The following is a 22,549-nucleotide window of genomic DNA, read 5'->3' on the forward strand; positions in this document are numbered from 1 at the left end:
TCAGTACCTCTGCTAACAACACAGGCAGAAACATGAGAGACCCATTAAGAACTGTCTCCTAATGAGTATTACGTACATATACTGAAAAGTTTCTTTCCTTTTTTTTTCAATAAATTTATTTATTTATTTATTTATTTTGGCTGCATTGGGTCTGTGTTGCTGTGCGTGGATTTTCTCTCATTGCAGCGAGCGGAGGCTACTCTTCGTTGTGGTGCGCAGGCTTCTCATTGCGGTGGCTTCTCTTGTTGCAGAGCACAGGCTCTAGGTGCACAGGCTTCAGCAGTTGTGGCATGCGGGCTCAGTGGTTGTGGCTCACAGGCCCTAGGCACGCAGGCTTCACTAATTGTGGTGCACGGGCTTAGTTGCCAGGGAAGTCCCTACAGTCAAAAGTTTCTTATCCAACCTTGTCTTCCAGCCACCAGTTCCCCTCCTCAGAGACAAGCACTTCTCTCAACTTTTTATGTATCTCTTCAGAGATATTCTATGTACCTACAAGTGTGGACGTGTGCACACGAGCACACATACACACGTTTTTTTTTTTAATGGTTGTGATTAGGGATTTCCCTGGTGGTCCAGTGGCTAAGACTCCGTGCTCCCAAAGCAGGGGGCCCAGGTTTGATACCTGGTCAGGGAACTAGATCGCACATGCCGCAGTAAGAGTTCACATGCCGCAACTGAAGATCCCACACGCTTCAACAAAGATCCCACGTGCTGCAACTAAGACCCAGGGCAGCCAAAAAAAAAAATGGTTGAGATTACATACACTGTACCTTGCTTTTTTCAGTTTTCTTAGGGATGATTTCATTTTGGTCTAATTCATTCTGGCATCTGCATAGTAATCCATTGCAAAGCAGTATTACTAGTCCCCCTAGTGATGGACATTTGCTTCCAGGCTTTTATTATTACAAATAATACTGTAACAAAACAAGTTACACATATATCTTTGAGTACATCTGTGAAAAATGAAATTGCTAGGTGAAAAGTACATGCATTTTTAATATTTATAGATATTGCCAACCTGCTCTCCAAAGGCTACAACTAATATAACTCCCACCTTTCAATATAAAAAAAGGGCCAGTTTTCTCATACCAGCCTATAGCACCATTGTTGGCCAACAAAAATAGGGTGAATTTTTACCTATAAACAGGACTTCCAGACATTACTAGTGGACTTTTCAATACCGCTTATGTTCAAAATTAAGTTTCTAAAGCTTAAGTGTGAGGTAGTGTTATACTGTGGAATGCACACCTAAAAGGGATGGATAAAGGACCTAGTTCTGACTTTCCCACTGACTAACACCATGAATGAGGCTGACCAAATCACTTAATTTCTCTGGGCCTCAGTTTTCTCATGCTTTAGTTAGATGACCCTTTAAATCTAAAATGTGTGTACATTACTCATTACTCAAAATTCTAAAGGTTTTTTTCTCAAAAGAAAATTATTTCAAAAGCAAAGTTTGCAAATAAGAACAACATCATATTTCACATTTAAAATTTTTAGAGAAAAGTAGGACATTTTTTCTTGTTCACATAGCAGCATTTACTTCTCCCCCATATACTCTCAAAAGGTCTTCGCAGTAAGCCATTTCAATGAGACCAAGACAGCACAGACCAAGAGAACAGCAGGGTACTAAAGTCCACTGCCACCCTCCCTATCTGTATGTCTATTTTCTCTTTCTCTTTTTGTATGTACCTCTCTCTGGTTTTAAACCATACTTGGTTCCAAAAACACATTTAGAGTAACATTTAATTTCTGTATAATTCAAGAAAGAATGTTTTCTTCCCTTGTGCTAATTCTTTCAAAATTGAAAGTATAAAGAAAAAGCAGAAAACCATTTCCCTTCCTCCACATTTGAATAAAAAAGGGGGAAAAAAGGTGACAATCACACAAGAAGCACCAAGCAATGTTTATTTTCATATATATATACATATATATATATAACCTGACTAAAGAGTTGATTCTTCTTTTGAAAATTTTACACTTATTGCCTAAGTAACAACAAATTCAAACGCTCAAGTTTTTTTCCTTAAAAAACCTATAAATATTAATTATTCAAAAAACAACACAAAATTGTAAAAGTTCATTCTACTACTTAAATAAAACAAAAATCTGGGCATTCCCTGGCAGTTCAGTGGTTAGGACTCTGCGCTCTCACTGCCAAGGGCCCAGGCTCGACCCCTGGTCAGGGATCTAAGATCCTGCATGTTGCCTGGTACAACCAAAAAACTAAATAAATAATCTTTTTAAATAATAGTTTCATCATAATTTTTGGTGGAGATACATACATATATATATGTGTATATATATATATATATATATAATCTTCAAACTCTCTATTACTACTAGGAAGTGGATTACCTCCCAATTACAAATCTGTATAATCAAATGATTCCATATCTTGTATAACTATAAAATCACATGAAATTTTAAAAATATGACTTCAAAACATACAATGTATACTCTAAGATGAAGCCATGTCTCTGAGCTACCAAGAGTATAATAAGAAAAAAAAATTTTAAAGGCATAAGCATATTTTGTATAGACTTTTCCCAATTGCTGATTTAAACTAATTCACGATTTACCATGATAGCAAAACAGGATAAAATCCCACTCAGAGGCCGTCGCTCTCCAACACCAGTGCCAGCTGTACCTTGTTGAGCACCAGCCAAAGGAGAAGGTGGGTAAGTAAGAGGTCTCTATACCATGGCTCATACAAAGCTGCCTGCCTGCAAATCCACCAGTGGTAAAGCACCCAGGAAGCAGAACTACAAAAGCCGCTCGCAAGAGTGCGCCCTCTACTGGAGGTGTGAAGAAACCTCATCGTTACAAGCCTGGTACCGTGGCACTTGGTGAAATCAGACATTATCTGAAGTCCAGTGAACTTCTGATTGGCAAACTTCCCTTCCAGCCTCTGGTGCGGGAAATTGCTCAGGACTTCAAAGCAGATCTGCACTTCCAGAGTGCAGCTACTGGTGCTTTGCAGGAGGCAAGTTAGGCCTATCTGGTTGGCCTTTTTGGAAACACAAACCTGTGTGCTATCCATGCCATAACGATTATGCCAAAAGACATCCAGGGCTTCCCTGGTGGCACAGTGGTTAAGAATCCACCTGCCAATGCAGGGGACATGGGTTCGAGCCCTGGTCCGGGAAGATCCCACATGCCCGGGAGCAACTAAGCCCGTGTGCCATAACTACTGAGCCTGCGCTCTAGAGCCTGTGAGCCACAACTACAGAACCTTGCATGCATAGAGCCCATGCTCCGCAACAAGAGAAGCCACTGCAATGAGAAGCCCGCTCACAGCAAGGAAGACCCAACACAGTCGAAAATAAAATAAATTTATTTTAAAAAAAAACTTAGCTGTTAATTGCAGAAAGGATTTATTCATTAAAAAAAAAGACGACATCCAGCTAGCATGCCGCATATATGGAGAATACATGCTTAAGAATTCACTATGATGGGAAACCTTTCATTCTTCTAAAAAAAAAAAATCCTCTTCTTCCTGTCACTGGTAGTTCTGAACATTAGATATTTTTTTCCCATGGGGTCCAAAGGTACTTAAGTATATGATTGCTAGTGGAAAAATAGGGGACAGTAATCAGGTATTGGCAGTTTTTCCATTTTCATTTGTGTGTGATTTTTTTTAATGATTTAATTTTATTTATTTTTGGCTGCATTGGGTCTTCGTTGCTGCACACAGGCTTTCTCTATTTGTGGCGACCAGGGGGGCTACTCTTTGTTGCGGTGGGCGGGCTTCTCCTTGCAGTGGCTTCTGTTGTGGAGCATGGGCTCTAGGCGTGTGGCCTTCAGTAGTTGTGGCACATGGGCACTAGAGTACAGGCTCAGTAGTTGTGGCACGAGGGCTCAATATTCGTGGCTGACGGGCTCTAGAATGCAGGCTCAGTAGTTGCAGCGCATGGGCTTAGTTGCCCCACTGCATGTGGGATCTTCCCAGACCAGGGCTCGAACCCATGTACCCTGCATTGGCAGGCGGATTCTTATCCACTGAGCCACCAGGGAAGTCCCTGAATTTTTAATATAAATGTGGGGACATAAAGCATTAATGCAACTCAGAATGTTTCAGTGAACAAGTTTCAGCAGTTCAACTTTATTATAATCATAAATAAACCTGTTAAATTTTTCTGCAAAAAAAATCTCATTCAGAATTTAATACTAAAACCTCACTCATAATAAAAAAAGAGAATCAAAATAAAACTACACTGAAGTACCATTTTTTAACCTATTAAACTTTTAGATTTTTGCCAATCTAATAACACATTACGCTGAAGAGGCTGATGGGAAATAAGCACTCAATCATTGCCACTGTACACCCCAATGAGGAGAAATCTGATGATAACTATTATTAAAATTACAAATTGACTCAGTAATTCCAACGCCTGGGTATTTTTCCCACAGATATATTCATATGCTTGTGAAATGTGCAGAAGGTTATTCACTGCATCATTATTTATAATAGCAAAATTTTGGAAACAAATTAAATGTCCATAGATAGGGAACTTATTAAAGGTGGACTGAATTGTGTCCCTACAAAATTCATATGTTGAAGTCCTAACGCCCAATGCGATGGTATTTAGAGATGGGGCCTTTGGGAGATGCTTAGGTACAGACTGGGGCCCTTATGATGAGATGTGCCCTTACAAGAAAAACCAGAGAGCTCTCTCACACCTCTCTCTCAACCTCTCTCTCTCTCCCCCACGTTCCCCCCACCGCCGTGTGAGCCCACAGTGAGAAGCCCCCCCAGCCCACCCCTCTGCCATGTGAGGATACAGTGAAAAGAAGGTCATCTGCACACCTGGAAGACACCCTCATCAGAACCTGACAATGCTGGCACCCTGATCTCAAAACTTCCAGCCTCCACAACTGTGAGAAAATAAATTTGTTGTTTAAGCCATCCAGAGTACAGTAGTTTGTTATGGCAGCCTGAACTAATATTACATACATATATGTGTGTGTGTATGTATGTATATACATACATACACACACACACATAGTATGATATCATTTGTGATACAGTTAAAAGTGGGGCAAATGTATACTGTATTTACTTAATTCTTTTTAAAAAAATCTCTGAAAGCACACACAGGAAGCCAAGAGTGTGTACCCTCTATTTTTAGGTGGAAGGAGTCCTGAGCAGGTGGAGGATCGGGTGGAAGGAAGATTTTCATTACACACCTTTTAATATTTTTTTGGATCAAGTGAACATATTACCTATTCCCCAAAATTAAATTAAAAATACTTTTCATTTATGTTGGTTATAATGTGAAACATCTACAAAATTGTTAAACAAGTAATTCTTTATAGAATTGAGGGTATAGGCTCAGGCAGTATATTAAAAAGGCCTCTATCAAGGTTAGGAAACCTGTTCCAGAAGCAACATTGGTGGCATTTCATCTCACCATTTATATCATTTTCATTCTGTCCCTTTCTTCCCTCCCTCACTCCCTCTCTCTCCCTCTGTCTCTCTTTGCTATGCCCTTTTTCTGTCCTTGTTTTCCCTCCTGTTCCTTTTCTTTTTCTCTCCCTTCGATCCCTCTGACTAAGGTTTCCAGCTACAGCCAGTAGCAACCATAGACTTCAGTCTACCCCTCCAGGGACCTTCCAGCCAACCTCAATAGTAGCAATGGAAGCAAACCGCAATGGCAGCCAAACTCAAGTACAGGGAAACTCCAGGTGGGAAATCATGTTTTGTTACAATACCTTATTAACCAAAAAGAAAATCCTTTCTTTCACCAGCAAACTAAACTACTCTATAAATTGTCCTAAAACCCAGATGGTAATGCCAAAACACTAATGTGACTGTTTAATCAGGCAATTTAGTTTTAAGTTAAACCTGAACAAGTCTGGACACAAATCATTTTATTAAACAAAATCAGTACAGTGGAAGATTCTTAGCTAGGAAAGATTTTCCCTCTCTCAAAGTAGTATAATTTACATCAAGAATATTCTCCACTATTTCCAGAGTTCAGAGTGCTAACCATTACACCATGGGCCCTGCTATCTCTACTATATTCAAAACCAAAAACAAAAGACATAATTTCCCACAAGTCTATTTGATGGACAATTACCTCTGGGACCTAAATTACGTGACTTATTCAGAAAATACTAAAAAAAACGCTAATTTGTATGTTCTAACATTAAGTTGTTTGCATAGTTTTTTGTTTTTTAAAATATTTATTTATTTAGGCTGCACATGGGATCTTCATTGCAGCATGTGGGATCTTTTAGTTGTGGGCATGCGGACTCCTTAGTTGCGACATGCATGTGGGACCTAGTTCCCCAACCAGGGATCGAACCCGGGCCCCATGCATTGGGAGCGCGGAGTCTTACCCACTGGACCACGAGGGACTCCCCTCTTTGTATAGTTTTAATACAGTATCACTTCTAGGAAAATATGAACTCAAATGGATTATATTTAAACTTGTAAAGCAAAAATATAAGAAATCACAGTATACCATAACAAACCAAAATCTTGTTCAAGGCTTGGTAGAGTTCTCACTAGATTTCTGGAACAGTATTTTACTGTTTTCAGTTTCATGCCTGTAAGTTGTCTTTCCCTTGTTTTTATTATCATCTGTAGCAGATTTCAGATAGGAAAACAAAATCTAGGGTACAGAAATATATATCCAACTTCCCTTTAACCCCTACAGAGAAAAAAGCAAACATTTACGACTTTTTCTTCAAATCAACCTCAAAAGAAGTGGTAAAATCTCAAAGACAGCAAACATTAGGTTATATTTAGGCAAATGTCATTTCCCCATTTGCAAATGGGTACTTTTCCCTGTAACAGAGTATTTAGAGTGGAAGATACCAGGTCTGACCACAAAAATTATTTCTATACTATACATTTGCAGACTTCTACCCATTTACTGAAATGCATACTATCTGATGATGAGGAAAAGAGATCTGTCTGTTTGTTAACAGAGGTTAGCTAGCACAGAGCCCCAAACAGGAAAAAGCAGGCCCATCATACACCCCAATTTGCTTCCCGGTTCCTCCTCTGGGTAGTTCTCATCTGTCCATTTTAAATAAACAAGTGGCAGATTTGCAGATCTGAAAATTTTTCTGAAAGCTGACATGAAGAAAAATAATGGAAACACACACATTTTATAAACTTTGAACGTTACTATGAAAAAGGAAGGAAGGATCTAGAATTAAGGAATCTAAAAAGAAAAAGAAATCTTTTTTTTTTTTTTTTTTGGCGGTATGTGGGCCTCTCACTGTTGTGGCCTCTCCCGTTGCGGAGCACAGGCTCTGGACCTGCAGGCTCAGCGGCCATGGCTCACAGGCCCAGCCGCTCCGCGGTATGTGGGATCTTCCCAGACCGGGGCACGAACCCGTGTCCCCTGCATCGGCAGGCGGACTCTCAACCACTGCGCCACCAGGGAAGCCCAAGAAATCTATTTTTATTTTAAACGGTGACTATAAATCGTATGAGTATAAATTAGTCTGGAAAGAAGAAAATGTAAGGCTAATCTAATAAATTCACATCTCAGCTTTGGTTTTTAAAGAGTCTGTCATGACATATTTTGCAAATGTTGTTGAGGCTCTTCCCTTTTCTGATTCTTTTTCATGACCCTCCCAAACCAAGCCTTGGGGTCCCTACTTTCATTGTTCTGAGAGCACACGTTAATTTGGAATTAACTAACAGAGGGCTTCACACATGGTAAACGCTCAAAAGTATTTGCTGCATGAGTTAAAACACTAGTAAATGATGAAACCACCATGTTCTAAACTAATTATTTATCAATAATTATTCATTCCTTTAGAGAGCTCATCTATTTTTAATACCTTTATGCAAATAACTACCTAGGAATAAAAGTTCTTTCACTTACTAGGTATATAACCCTGGCCAACTCATTTTGATTTCCATTTTCTTCAACTGTAAAATGGGGATAACAACACCTTAGATGCCCTGCCTTCGTCCAAGAGGATTAAATGTGATAACAGAAGTGAAAACATTCTGGATACTACAAAGGCAATTATCTACATTTCTAATGCACCATATCTCTAAGGTCACTTAAACATTCTGGCAACTGAAGCTGAACATACCTAAAAGCAAATGCATCATTTGACTCCCCCAAATCTGTTTCTCCTTCAGACTTTTCAAAGTTTTATATCTGGATAACTGAAGTCAATTTTTACTTCCTTCCCTCACTACTACCTTCTACCCAATCACCTAATCAACCACCAAGGTCTGTCACTCTTCCTCTAATGATTTCCTTCTTTTCCAGCCTACTAACACCTTCCCTTTATTAGCTCATGTCTAGGTCACTGCAACTAATCTCCAAGTAGCTCCTCTTATTCCCCAACAGTCAAATTCAGCCTCCAACTCTCAGCTTTACTTCCAACTGTGTACTTGTCAAATCTATCTCAATCATAGACGACAATCTTGAGTCCATTCATACTAACATTTACGACGGGCGCCTTCTTGCATGGCTTGCATTGATCCCTACCTGCTGGTATTCACACCTTTGTGTGGGCTGAACCTCATCTTTCTTCTAATGATTAGTGAAAAGTGATGTGACTTCACTTCCATGCCTAGGTTACGAAATACTGTGACTTCCTTCTTGCTAGCACTCTCTTCTCACTTCCTCACTCTGAGGAAGCAAGCTGCCAAGTAGTAAGATGCTACGTGGAGAGGCCCATGTGGCCAGGAACCAAAGGAGGCCACCAGTGGTCAGTTCATAAGGAACTGAGGTCTGTTTCCAACAGGCCAAAAGAACTGAATTGTGCCAAGAGCCACAAGAATGAGCCAGGAAGTGGATCCTTCCCAGCTGAGCCTCAAGATGACTGTAGCCTTGTGGAAGACCCAGAGCCAGACCACCCAGCAATGCTGCACAGACATTACTGACCCACAGACACTGTGAGACAAAAAAAACGCTGCTGTTTAATTTGGGGATAATTTGTAACACAATAATAGATAACACACTATCGCATATATTTCTAAATAAACTCCAGGTGTATTAAAATTAAACATAATTAATTATAATTAAACATAAATTAAACATAAAAACCACTAAATCATCTTAAAACTAAATGAAAACAAATATTCATAAAAATAATTTTCTATTATTTCTAATATTTTATATTATTCTGTGCTGAAAGTAATTTCATCAAGAAATTGAAAAGATGGGAGTTCCCTGGCAGCCCAGTGGTTAGGACTCAGTGCTTTCACTGCCATGGGCCCGGGTTCAATCCCTGGTTGGGGAACTAAGATCCGGCAAACCACGTGGCATGGCAAAAAAAAAAAAAAGTGAAAAGACAACCCACAGAACAGGAGAAAATATTTGCAAATCATATATCTGATAAGGAAATTGTATGCAGAATACATAAAGAACCCTTACAACTCAAAAAAAACCCCCAAAATCCAAATTAAACATGGCCAAAGGACATCAACAAAAAGTCTACAAATAATAAATGCTGGAGAGGGTGTGGAGAAAAGGGAACTACACTGTTGGTGGCAATGTACGTTGGTGTAGCAACTATGGAGTACAGTACAGAGGTTCCTTAAAAAACTGAAAATAGGGGCTTCCCTGGTAGCACGGTGGTTAAGAATCCACCTGCTGGGACTTCCCTGGTGGTGCAGTGGTTAAGAATCCATCTGCCTCCTGGGTTTCGGCACCAAAAAAACAAAAAAAGAATCCGCCTGCCAAGGCAGGGGACACGGGTTCGAGCCCTGGCCTGGGAAGATCCCACATACTATGGAGCAACTAAGCCCGTGTGCTACAACTACTGGGCCTGTGCTCTACAGCCCGCGAGCCACAACTACTGAACCCACATGCCACAACTACTGAAGTCCATGCACCTAGAGCCTGTGCTCCGCAACAAGAGAAGCCACCGCAATGAGAAGCCCGCGCACCACAACGAAGAGTAGCCCCCACTCGCCACAACTAGAGAAAGCCCGCGCACAACAACGAAGACCCAACACAGCCAAAAATAAATAAAAATAAAATAAAATAAATTTATTTTTTAAAAAACTAAAAGTAGAGTTATCATATGATCCAGCAATTTCACTCCTGTGCATATATCCGGAAAAGACAAAACTCTAACTCAAAAAGATACATGCATCCCAATGTTCACAGCAGCACTATTTACAATAGCCAAGACATGGATGCAACCTAAATGTTCATCAACAGATGAATGGATAAAGAAGATGTGGTATATATATACAATGGAATACTACTCAGCCATAGCCATACAAAAAAATAATGCCATTTGCAGCAACATGGATGGACCTAGAGATTATCATACTAAGTGAAGTAAGTCAGGCAGAGAAGAACAAGTATCATATGATATCACTTATATGTGAAATCTAAAAAAAGATACAAATTAACTTATTTACAAAACAGAAATAGACTCACAGACATAGAAAACAAATTTATGATTATCAAAGGGGAAGTGGGTAGGGATAAATTAGGAGTTTGGGATTAACAGATACAAATTACTATATATAAAATAAACAACAAGGACCTACTGCATAGCACAGGGAACTATATTCAATGTTTTGTAATAACCTATAATGGAAAAGAATCTGATATATATATATATATATGATATATATATATATATATATGACATTTGCTGTATACCTGAAACTAGCACAATATTGTAAACCAACTATAGTTCAATTAAAAAAAAAATGGCCAAAACCTCTGAACAGACATTTCTCCAAAGAAGATAAGACAAATGACCAATAAGTACATGAAGATACTCAACATTATTATTCATCAGGGAAATGCAATTCAAAACCACAATGCACCACCACCACCATTTCATACCCACTAGGATGGCTAAAACCAAAAAGACAGACAATAACAAGTGTTGATGAGAAGGTGAAGAGATTAAAACCCTAACACACTGCTGATAAGAAGGTAAAATGGTGCAGCAGCTTTGGAAGATGGTCTGACAGTTCCTCAAAAAGTTAAACAGGGGCTTCCCTGGTGGCGCAGTGGTTGGGAATCCGCCTGCCAATGCAGGGGACACGGGTTTGAGCTCTGGTCCAGGAAGATCCCACATGTCATGGAGCGACTAAGCCTGTGCACCACAACTGCCAAGCCTACGCTCTAGAGCCCGTCAGCCACGACTGCTGAGCCCATGTGCCACAACTACTGAGGCCTGCACACCTAGAGCCTATGCTCCACAACAAGAGAAGCCACCTCAATGAGAAGCCCGCGCACAGCAACGAAGAGTAGCCCCCGCTCACCGTAACCAGAGAAAAGCCTGCGTGCAGCAACAAAGACCCCAAAATAAAATAAATTAAAAAAAAAAAAGTTAAACGGTTACCATATGACCCAGCAATTCCACTCCCAGGTATATATCCAAGAGAAATGAAAACACATGTCCACACAAAACTAGAACACAAATGTTCAAAGCAGCATTATTCATAATAACCACAAAATGGAAACAACCCAAATGTTCATCAACTGATGAAGAGATAAGCAAAACATGGTATATACATAAGTGGAGTATTATTCAGCCACAAAAAGGAATAAAGTAACGATATATGTGACAACATTTATAAACCTTGAAAACATTATGCTAATTAATTTTCTAAGTCTGCAAAGCCAAAGCCCAGGGTTTGAACCACAGTCGTTACTAAATTTCAACCACTCCCTAAGACATAACCTGAAATCTCCATTTTTTAAAACAGGATAGTAGAAAATTACAGGTAAGCAGTTGAATTTACAGCTCTCAAGTTCCAGAGAGAGCTGCTGAGGCCATGGAAAAGACTGAGATAACAAACAGAAAACATGAGCTTAAGAACAGAAGATGATGAAGTATCACACCAGCTTCTAAAGGAAAAGAGCCAACCAAAGAAATGAAAAAGGAGCAATTAGACGACAGAGCAATAAAGGAGAAACCAAGAGAAAGTAATGTCCAAAAAGTCAAGAAAAGAATAATAACAGATACACTTACAGAGGTATCAACTGGAATAGGAATCTAAAAACATTCATCATTTTTTACTCATATCCTTGGTAAGGACAGAGCCAACTGTCATGGGTTGAGCAATAAATGAGGGCTAAGGAAATGGAGGCAGTTTGAGTGTAAACTGTTTTTAAGGGGAAAGGATTTAGGTTAGTTTTCATTATTGTTGTTGCTTTTAAAGTCTAGAGCTTTGGGCCTCACAGGAAAAAGCCAGGGAAGAAGGAGCAATGCAGGACAATGGATAAAATTGTTTGATCAGTGTCATAGAGGACAAGGGGATAAATTCGATTGAGAGGTAGGCTGAAGGATTAGCTTCGAACAAGCCTCATTTAAGTAAAGAGATATGTCAGTATGTAAATGCAGTAATGCGTTATATATCTGCATCCTTGGGGAAGAGTTCCACATAACTGAATTTTCCAGATACTTAAGCATTTAAAAAAAACTTTTAGCTATTTTCCTTGAAATTGTTCACCACTGTATCTTACAGTTCTTTGCTTAAACAGACTGTGCTTTCCTGGATGACTTAAGGTCATTGTAACTATGATTATATTACTAGGAAGTAATACAGCTTAGTCTGCATGTTAACTTTTCAAACCTTTGACTGTCCTATGCTGTCAGTTGCCATTTCCTGTTACACTTCCCCTGATAACTTTTTTCATTTGTGCGTCCAACAGATTCTAGTTTGAAAATTATATAACCAGTAAATAATACCCTAAGTAAGGGATAATAGGGTCCTGAATCAAAGTATAGGAGTAAAGTATATGGCTTTATGACAGTGTTAAGAAACCTGTTTCACTTTTTAATTCAATTAAGACTGGGTTTCAAAGAGTTGAGGATGTCAGAAGACTCACCTCTGGCTACATGAAATATTATTTTATCTTGCTTCCTTAAGTCATATCAAAATAACCCTGCTAAGTTATTGATAATTTTATATGGTTAGTCTTAAACCACAAAAGAAAAAGCATCACGCATTCCAAAAGTGAGCCTAGACATCTCACAGTAACTAAATATACTTTCCTGTCATATAATCACTTATCAATAAAAAGTTATAATCTTCTACACTTTGTTTCTGTGTGTTAATATAGTCCTGCATATTTCACATATATGGATATTATTTGTGATAAATGTATATCCTTCATGAAATCTTGACTTTAATCCCTTTCAAATTTCACAACTACAAACAGCACAAAAGCTAAAAAGAACCGAGAGCTAAGCACACAGGCAGTCAGTTAACCAAAATTTAAGAATTCATTCCTATAGTTTCAATACCATGAGATATTCCAATTTCATTCATTCTTAAGATTCTGAATAATCCAGCAATTCCACTTCCAGGTATTTATCTGACGGAAAGGAAAACATTAACTCAAAAAGATATCTGGACCCCCATGTTCATTGCAGTGTTATTTACAATAGCCAAAACATGGAAGCAACCTAAGTGTCCATCAGATGGACAGTGATCATTGGACAAAGAAAATGTGGTATATATACACAATGGAGTATTATCCAGTCATAAAAAAAGAAGGAAATCTAGCCATGTGCACCAACATGGATGAACTTTGAGGCCATTATGCTAAGTGAAATAAGTCACAGAGAAGAGACAAATACTGTGTTATCTCTCTTACATATGGGATCTAAAAAACAAAACAAAACTCATAAATATAGAGAACAGATTGAGGGTAGCCAGAGGGAGGGGTGGGTGAAATGGGTGAAGGTGATGAAAAGGTACAAACTTCCAGTTATAAAATAAATAAGTCCTGGAAATGTAATGTACAGCATGGTGACTACAGATACCATATAGATACCGTATACTATATCAAACATTTGAAAGTTGCTGGGACTTCCTGGTGGTCCAGTGGTAAAGAATCCACCTTACAACGCAGGGGACGCGGGTTCGATTCCTGGTCAGGGAACTAAGATCCCACATGCCGTGTGGCAACTAAGCCCACATGCCACAACTACTGAGCTGGTGTGCCTCAACTAGAGAGCCTGCGTGCTGCAAACTACAGAGCCCATGCACTCTGGAACCCACACACCACAACTACAGAGCCCATGCGCCCTGGAGCCTGCGCACCACAACTAGAGAAAGGAAGCCCCACGCACCACAACTAGAGAGAAGCCTGTGTGCTGCAACGAAGAGCCCGCACGCCTCAATGAAGGCCCCGCGTGCTGCAACTAAGACCCGACGCAGACAAAAATAAATAAAATAATAAAAAAATATTTTTTAAAAATAAGAAAGTTGCTAAGAGAATTCTCATTAAAAAAAAATTAACTCCGTGTGCTGACAGATGTTAACTAGATCTATTGGGGTGATCATTCCACAATACATACAAATATCAAATATTTATGTTATACACCTGAACCTAATATGTTACATGTCAAATATTTCTCAATTTGGAAAAAAAGATTCTGGATGGTTATACCCACCTATCCTTTACATATCAAAAACAAAAAATAAAACTGCCATTGCTTCTCCAGTACTCACTTTCTGTTCCTTCAGTTTTTCATTCATATCAATAAAAATTAATAAACGTAGAATCTCTCAAAGACAGAGAGGTGTGAGTGGCCTGATCGAGTCAAACTGAAACATCTCACTAGTTTAGAGTTTCGGAGGCACTAGCAGTTGTACTTTTGCCTCTGTAATTCAGATTATTTATGTACATCTCTCCTTCTAAATCGCAAACACCATGAGGGCAAGAATCTTTTCTGACTGAATGATTCCATCCATCACTGGATAAACATGTTTTGAGCACCTAGCATTTGCTAGCCTCCGGAGAGAGCTGAGTTCAACAGTCCCTACCCTCAACAAGCAAGGGAGGCAGACTTATTGTAAACAAATTACAATATAGGAAAAACAAAAGTGAGTATAGAATCAAATCAGAGAAAAAATTAGCTCTAGAGTCGTGGAGGAAGTTCAGGGATACATTTATGTGTTCTCCAAAAGGCCTTCAATAAATACCTGTTGAATGAATGGACAAATGAATGAATTAAATATTGCTAATAAAGATGAGACCACAGGTCCAAATGAAATGTTATTAGTTACTTCTGAAGTTAGTGAAAAAACGTCATCCTTCAGCAACTGTAGGAATGCAGACTCCAGCACACCCCGACCTCAGGCTATCACCGTGGAGAAAGAGCCGTACCTGTACTGCCAGCCTTTGGCACTGCCGCCTCGGCTGCTGCCGCTGCTGCTGTTTCCACCCCCACAGCTGCTGTTGCTGCTGCTCTTGTTCGGGGTCACCGCGGTGGCCAGGCCCTCCAGCCTTCCTTCGCTCTCGGAGACTTTCATTGTTGACACTGGTTCACCCCCCTGCATCTTAACTCCAAGGTCCATTTGCCCTTCTTGGGCGGGAGAGAACAACTCTGTAATTTTGTAAGTGATAAGATTTAAGATCTGATCTGAAGGTGATCCCAGTTGCTAAACCAGACGGCGGCCGGAGTAGTAATCATCAAATGGTCCAGGGGAGGAATGCAAGCATTCCCCCTGAAGGAAAACTTTTAAGAGGAGAGGGGTAGCGATGAGGACAGATGTCCTTTCAATATATATCTCCTTCCGGGCAAAAGCAAGGAGAAAAAAAATCACCCTGCCAGAGGATTTGATGGCATGCTCAAAGGAGAAGCAGGAGCAGCGTGGGGAGGTCGCGGACTCTAGCCAGGAGCGCTGGGCGAAGGACGGACCACGGACGGGTACCCGCGGCCTGACCTCTGCGCTGACGGACTGACCCGCCGCGCTCCCTCTGCTCCTCCGGCCGGTCCTCAGCGGGAGGGTTCGGTGCAGCCCGCTCGGCGGTTCCCACCACAGCCCTCGAGAAAGAGCTGGAGCCGCCCGCGGGCAGCCCGGGAGGAGGGTCGGAGAAGGAGGCCGCCGAGGGCGGGACGCCGGCTCCCAGGGTCGCCTAGCCTCCAGGTAGAGGCGAGCTGCTCGGGGCGACTTCCTCCAACGCCCCCGGGCCTGGGCCCTCGACTGGGTTCCCAGGGTCGGGACGAGTCCCTTGCCCTCGCTCTAGCCCGAATGTGAAAGCCACAGCTGCAGCCACCACCCCACCCACTACCCCCCGTCTGGTCACCCGCCCGGCTGCTCTCTCCCCCCCACTTCCCTTCCGGAGTAGCGTGAGCTCACTTCCCCCAGAGCAGAAGCCCCTGGCGCCATCTTGGAGCAGGGCACGGGGCCCTGAAGGGGGCGGAGCCTCGGCGATGGCTGTACTGGGGCGGCGGACTTCGAAGAAAGGGAGGCGGTGGGCAGCAGAGGGAGGAGGCGGTGGGACAACCAAGGAGGGAGAAACAAAGGAGTTAGTGCCCTACTGGAGGGTGACTTCCGGCCTTCCTAACCCGGGCCAGGCCGTCCATTTGAGGGCCCATTTCAGTCATTTTAGGAAGAAAGCTTAGTAAAATAATATCATTTCTATAAGGAATTACAAAACCATTTCTTCATTTTAGTTATTTCGAAAAAAAAAAAAGCATGATATTGGCATAAGGCAAATCAGTGTTATAAATGAAAAAGAAACTGTCCTGGAAATTAGAGCTCTCGGTATCAAAGTATCAAAGTATTCCTTCTAACCTCAGACAACTCATTCACCCTCCTTAGACCTAGATTTTTGCATTTGTAAAATAAGAGTGTTTAGGTGATTTCTAAAGTCCCTTCTAATTGTAAATAATAGTTTCTAACAATTGAATGTACACCATATGTGAAACACTATGGCAGAGGCAAAGAAGTATTACTCAAAGAAAGTAAATAAAGTAATAAAGTAGATACAGATATATAGGTAATTAAGGCCATGAGGAAAATAAAAGGAGATGATATAGAAAATAAGCAAGATGGAATAGAGAACTTACTTTAGAAAGAACAGTTGAGGAAAGTCATCTATGAGGAGATGGCATTTAAAGTGAGAGAATAAAGAAACGTGAGGAAGCTAAGGGAATAGCAAGCTTTACTTATTTGGGGAGATGAGAGACCTGGGACCTGGAGCATGGTGAATAAGAGAGTGGTGTGAAATGAAAGTGAAGAGATAGGCAGAGAAATTTGGATTTTATTGTAAGTGCAATGGAAAATCATTGAAAATTTTAATAAAGGAGAATTGTGATCTGACCTATGTTTTTAAAAGATCTCTCTGTTCTTTTCAGCAGATGGTGCTGGGACACTGGCTATTCACATACAGAAGAATGAAATTGGACCCCTACCTCACACCATACACAAAAGTTAACTCCAAGTGTATGAAAGACATAAATGTAAGAGCTAAAACAATAAAACCCTTAAAAGAAAAACATAGGTGTAAATGTCCACAACCTGGGGTCAGGCAAAGCCTTTTGAATACAACATCAAAGCATAAAAGAAAAAATAGATTGGGTTTCATGAAAATTAAAAACATTTGTTCTGTAAACCATACCATCAAGGAAGTAAAAAGGCAATCCATAAAATGGGAGAAAAATATTTGCAAACCATATATTTGACAAGCGACTTATATCCAGAATATGTAAAGAGCTCTTACAACTCATTAATAAAAAGATAAATAACTAAATTTTAAAATGGACAATGGAACTGAATAAATATTTCTCCAAAGAAGATATAGCAAAGGTCAATAACTACATTAAGAAGTTCTTAACATAGTTACTAACCAAGGAAACAGAGGTCAAAACCACAATGAGGTCTTCCCTGGTGGCGCAGTGGTTGAGAGTCCGCCTGCCGATGAAGGGGACACGGGTTCGTGCCCCGGTCCAGGAAGATCCCACGTGCCGCAGAGCAGCTGGGCACGTGAGCCATGGCCGCTGAGACTGCACGTCCGGAGCCTGTGCTCCACAGCGGGAGAGCCCACAGCAGTGAGAGGCCTGCGTACCGCAAAACAAACAAACAAACAAACAAAAAAACCACAATGAAAGAGAGCTTCACACCCACTAGGATGGCTACAATCACAAAGGTAGAGAAGGGAATTCCCTGGCAGTCCCATGGTTAGGACTCGTGCTTTCACTGCCGAGGGTGCGGGTTCAATCCCTGGTCGGGGAATTAAGATCCTGTAAGCCATGTGCTGTGGCAAAAAAAAAAAAAAAAATATATATATATATATATATATTATGTGTGTGTGTGTGTATATATATATACCTTTTACATATATAAATATATACCATTTATATATATAAATTTATATATATAAAAGGTAGAGAACAACCAAACCAATGTTGATGAGGGATGTGGAGAAATTGGACCCCTCATACACTGCTAGTGGAAATGTAAAATGCGGTTATATCCACACAATGGAATATTGGTTGGCTATAAAAGGAATGGAGTGCTAACATATGCTACAACAAAGATTGACTTCAAAAGCATTATGCTAAGTGAGAGACGCAAGAAAGCAAAAGCCACATATTGTGTGATTCCATTTATATGAAATGTCCAGAATAGGCAAATCTGTAGAGGCAGAAGGTAGATTAGTGGTTGCCAGGCCTGGGAGGAAGGAGGAATTGGGAGTGACTGCTAATGTGTATGAGGTTTTTGAGGGGTAATAAAAATGTTTTAAAATTAGATTAGTGGTGATGGTTGCACAATCTTGTGAATATACTAAGACCCATTTAACTGTACACTTTATTTTTTTAAAATATTTATTTGGCTGCACTGGGTCTTAGTTGTGGCATGCGGGATCTTTAGTTGCAGCATGCGGACTCTTAGTTGCAGCATGTGGGATCTAGTTCCCTGACCAGGGATTGAACCTGGGCCCCCTGCATTGGGAGTCTTAGCCACTGGACCACCAGGGAAATCCCTAGCTGTATGCTTTAAACAGGTAAATTCATGGTAGGTGAATTAAATCAAAATAAAGGTATGTTTTAAAAAACAAACTCTCTGGGCTTCCCTGGTGGCGCAGTGGTTGAGAGTCCGCCTGCCGATGCAGGGGACACGGGTTCGTGCCCCGGTCCGGGAAGATCCCACATGCCGTGGAGCGGCTGGGCCCGTGAGCCATGGCCGCTGGGCCTGCGCGTCCGGAGCCTGTGCTCCGCAACGGGAGAGGCCACAACAGTGAGAGGCCCGCGTACAGCAAAAAAAAAAAAAAACAAACTCTCTACCTGCCACATAAAGAATTAATTTTAGTGGGAGAAAAAGAGGAAGTAGGGAGACTAGTCAGGAGGCTATTACAGGAAATGAAGTGAGAAGCGATGCTAGTGATAAGACTAGGGTGATGGCAGTCAGGATAGAAAAAAGTAAGTCCATCTAAACTGTATGGAGGTAGGAGTGGCTACGGTGCTGTAAATAGATTGGATTTGCAAAGGTGCAGTAATATTCTTACAGGTCTTTCCAATTCTGGTCTTTTCTACACTTTTCACAGATCACAACTCTGATCATCCCCCTTTGAAACTCAGAACCTTCCAAAGACTTTTCATTATTTATGGAATAAATTCCAAACTCCTCTATCCAAGAAAAAAATAGCATGAAGGTTGTTGTAATAGCTATAGGATTTAAAGTTATCCTTTTATAGTCCAATACTGACTGAGATAAAGATGTCTAAATAAGCAATAAATTCAGCCAGCTATAGAAGTAAGCCACACTTGGACTCCCCTGGTGGCACAGTGGTTAAGAATCCACCTGTCAACGAAGGGACACGGTTCAATCCCTGGTCCGGGAAGAACCCACATGCCGCGGAGCAACTAAGCCCGTGCACCACAACTACTAAACCTGCGCCCTAGAGCCCGCATGCCGCAACTACTGAGCCTGCGTGCTGCAACTACTGAGTCCCATGTGCCTAGAGCCAGTGCTCTGCAACAAGAGAAGCTACCGCAATGAGAAGCCTGTGCACCGCAACGAAGAGGAGCCCCCGCTCGCCGCAACTAGAGAAAGCCCACGAGCAGCAACGAAGACCCAATGCAGCCAAAATTTAAAAAAATAAAAAAGAATTAACTAATTCCACTACTGATGAAATAAACAAATCCTGAAATAATTTATTAAAAAAAAAAAAAGTAAGCCACCCTCGACCAAGATCATCCAGGCTCCAATCAAGGAAAAGAATCCTTATGAGTGTTACACCTTCACTGGAGAAATGGCAGGTGTGAAGGATGAACATGCCAACCCAAGGATAAGGGACAACATAGAGTCTGGAAAAGGCCTCAGCTTTAGAGAACCAGAAACTATTTTGTCATTGCTCCCAGTGGTGATGAGACTTGGGGACTAGCCCATGCTAACCAAATGCACAACAGACTGATGTGTAGCAACTGCAAAGATAAGTGTTACTTAATATTGAAAAATACAGTACAGAGTACTCAAGTTTGGTGTCAGCACTTTCCATGCAAGAAACTCAACAGGATAAGCTGAATTATTACCAGAAGTTTACATGACGGTCATGGAATCAGAGCCAGGAGAGTTGATTGATAGATGGGGTTTTTTTTGTTTGTTTTGTTTTGGTTTTTTTGGCGGTACGCAGGCCTCTCACTGTTGTGGCTTCTCCCGTTGCAGAGCACAGGCTCCGGATGCGCAGGCTCGGCGGCCATGGCTCATGGGCCCAGCCGCTCCGCAGCATGTGGGATCTTCCCGGACCGGGGCACGAACCCGTGTCCCTTGCATCGGCAGGCGGACTCTCAACCACTGCGCCACCAGGGAAGCCCCCATTTAAAAAAAATTTTTTTTTAAGTAAAAACTTTTTGTTGTTGTACAGTAGGGTCTGAGTCTGACTTTCATTCAATGTCTAAGGAGAAAAGAGGGCATACAATTTGAACAAGGGAAATAAAGAAAGGCACTTTTTTTTAATGCCTTCAAAGAAGGATATGTTCATCTTTTTGAAGAGTTTAACGTGCATTCCCCGGTATTCCAGCTGGATGATGGATCAATGCATCCTTCCACATGGAAAGAAGCTGCATAGCATAGTGGTCAAGAACATGGGCTTATGTGTCCATGCACATGGATACTGATTGCATGCATGTGACCTTAGGCAAGTTACCTAAACTCTTAGTACTTGTTTCCTTGCCTGAAAATGGGAGTAATAACATTTCTGCTATGGATTGAATTGTGTCTCCCGAAAATTCATCTAATCTCCAATCAATGTGATGATATTCAGAGATGGGACCTTAGGAGATAATTAGGTTTTGATGAGGTCATGAGCTTGGGGCCCCCATGATGAGATTAGTACCCTTGTAAGAAGAGACACCAGAGTGCTCTCTCTCTCTCTCTCTCTCTCTCACAGCCCCCTGCCATGTGAGGACACAGGGAGAAAAAGGCCATCTGCAAGCCTAGAAGACAGTTCTCACCAGAAACTGGTGAGTTTGATCTTGGACTTCTAGCTTTCAGAACTGAGAAAATCAATGTCTGTTGTTTAAGCCATCCAGTCTATGGTATTTTGTTATGACAGCTGAAGGTAAGACAATCTCCCTTTTGAGTGATTATCAGCATTAAATGAAATGACACATGTAAAGTCTGACACATGACATGCTACGTGCTTAGCAAGTGTTAGCCATGTTTACTAGAAGAATAGGGTTTACCAAGTAAAATGAATGGTTGTGTTTGGTGAGGGCACCTTTCCCCTGGACATCTGAAGACATCCGACATATTTCTATGGTAGAATACCAGCTTTGCCTCCCAGATGAAATGGAGTTTTCCAGAGGTAACAAAAGAGATCTGTCAGGGTCAGGATACGTAAATGAAGAGTCCTAAGAACGTTGCCTGGAATCACCAGCTTGTGGGTGTCTGGGTGAAAACGCAGGTGCACAGGGTGATCCCTGCTTCAGTGTCACCCCCTCACAGAGGCCTTCCCTGACCACTCACTCTGTACAGAGTAGCAGCCCTCCCCATTTCTCCACACTTTTACCCTGCTTTAGTTTTCTTAAAAGCACCTGACATTATATGATTTGTTGTGTATTTTTTGTCTGCTCACTAGAATGTAAGCTGCACAAGGAAAGAGTCAATTCTTTTTTTTTTTTTTTGAAAGAGTCGATTCTTTTTTCCCCACCTCTGTCTGCCCAGTACTCAAACATCGCCTGGTACATGTGTTGAATGAATGAATGAATTTATGATAGTGGTTAAGGACACGAAACTTGGCATCAGTCTTCAAATCTTGGCTCTGTCACTTAGGACATGTGATCTTGGGCAAGTTACTTACCTTGATGAACCTGAGTTTTCTCATCTGTAAAATGGAAATAGGATGAAATAAGAAAATATATAGAAAGTGCTTAGCACAGTGCCTGGCATCTAGTTAGCACTGAACCAATGCTGGCCACGTTTTCTCTTTCTCACCCTGATGGGCAGAGGAGGGAAGAGTAATTTATTTCCCTGAAGCACAGGAGACCTGCTTTCTCTATGAGCCTGCAGCTGTGGCAGCTGGAATGAAGAGCTGGACAGGCTGCAGAGAAACTGGAGACAGGAGGGGAGTAGGAAGCAGTACTTAATCCCATGAGAGCTGCTGTGAGAATAGGGCTGTGGACCCGCAATTTCTATTTTTTAAAAAATGAAGGAAGGAAAAGAGAAAAACAGAAATTCTGAGAAGACAAAATGTTCACATTCACAGCAGATGTTACTACTACTGTGGTGAAACAGAATTTCAATGAACCAGGAGCCCCATCCTCCCTGCTTCCAGCTTAGACTGAAATCCTTAGCCATTTCCCAGTCCAATGGGGTGATTCAGCCGAAGGGCTCTAAGCTAGC

General features: G+C 41.2%; 1 protein-coding gene across 1 annotated transcript in view; it reads right to left on the bottom strand.

Moving 5' to 3' along the window:
* The window catches only part of OSBPL11 (oxysterol binding protein like 11), a 99,899-nt gene extending 83,922 nt beyond the window's left edge, over positions 1 to 15,977 (bottom strand). Inside the window, exon 1 of the mRNA XM_030859000.2 lies at positions 15,084 to 15,977. Coding sequence (XP_030714860.1) covers positions 15,084 to 15,274 — 191 coding nt within the window. The 5' untranslated portion in view covers positions 15,275 to 15,977. The remainder of the gene's footprint in view (positions 1 to 15,083) is intronic.
* Positions 15,978 to 22,549: the final 6,572 nt, after the last annotated feature.

The sequence above is a fragment of the Globicephala melas genome, chromosome 4, assembly GCF_963455315.2.
Source record: "Globicephala melas chromosome 4, mGloMel1.2, whole genome shotgun sequence".
Taxonomy (NCBI): domain Eukaryota; kingdom Metazoa; phylum Chordata; class Mammalia; order Artiodactyla; family Delphinidae; genus Globicephala; species Globicephala melas.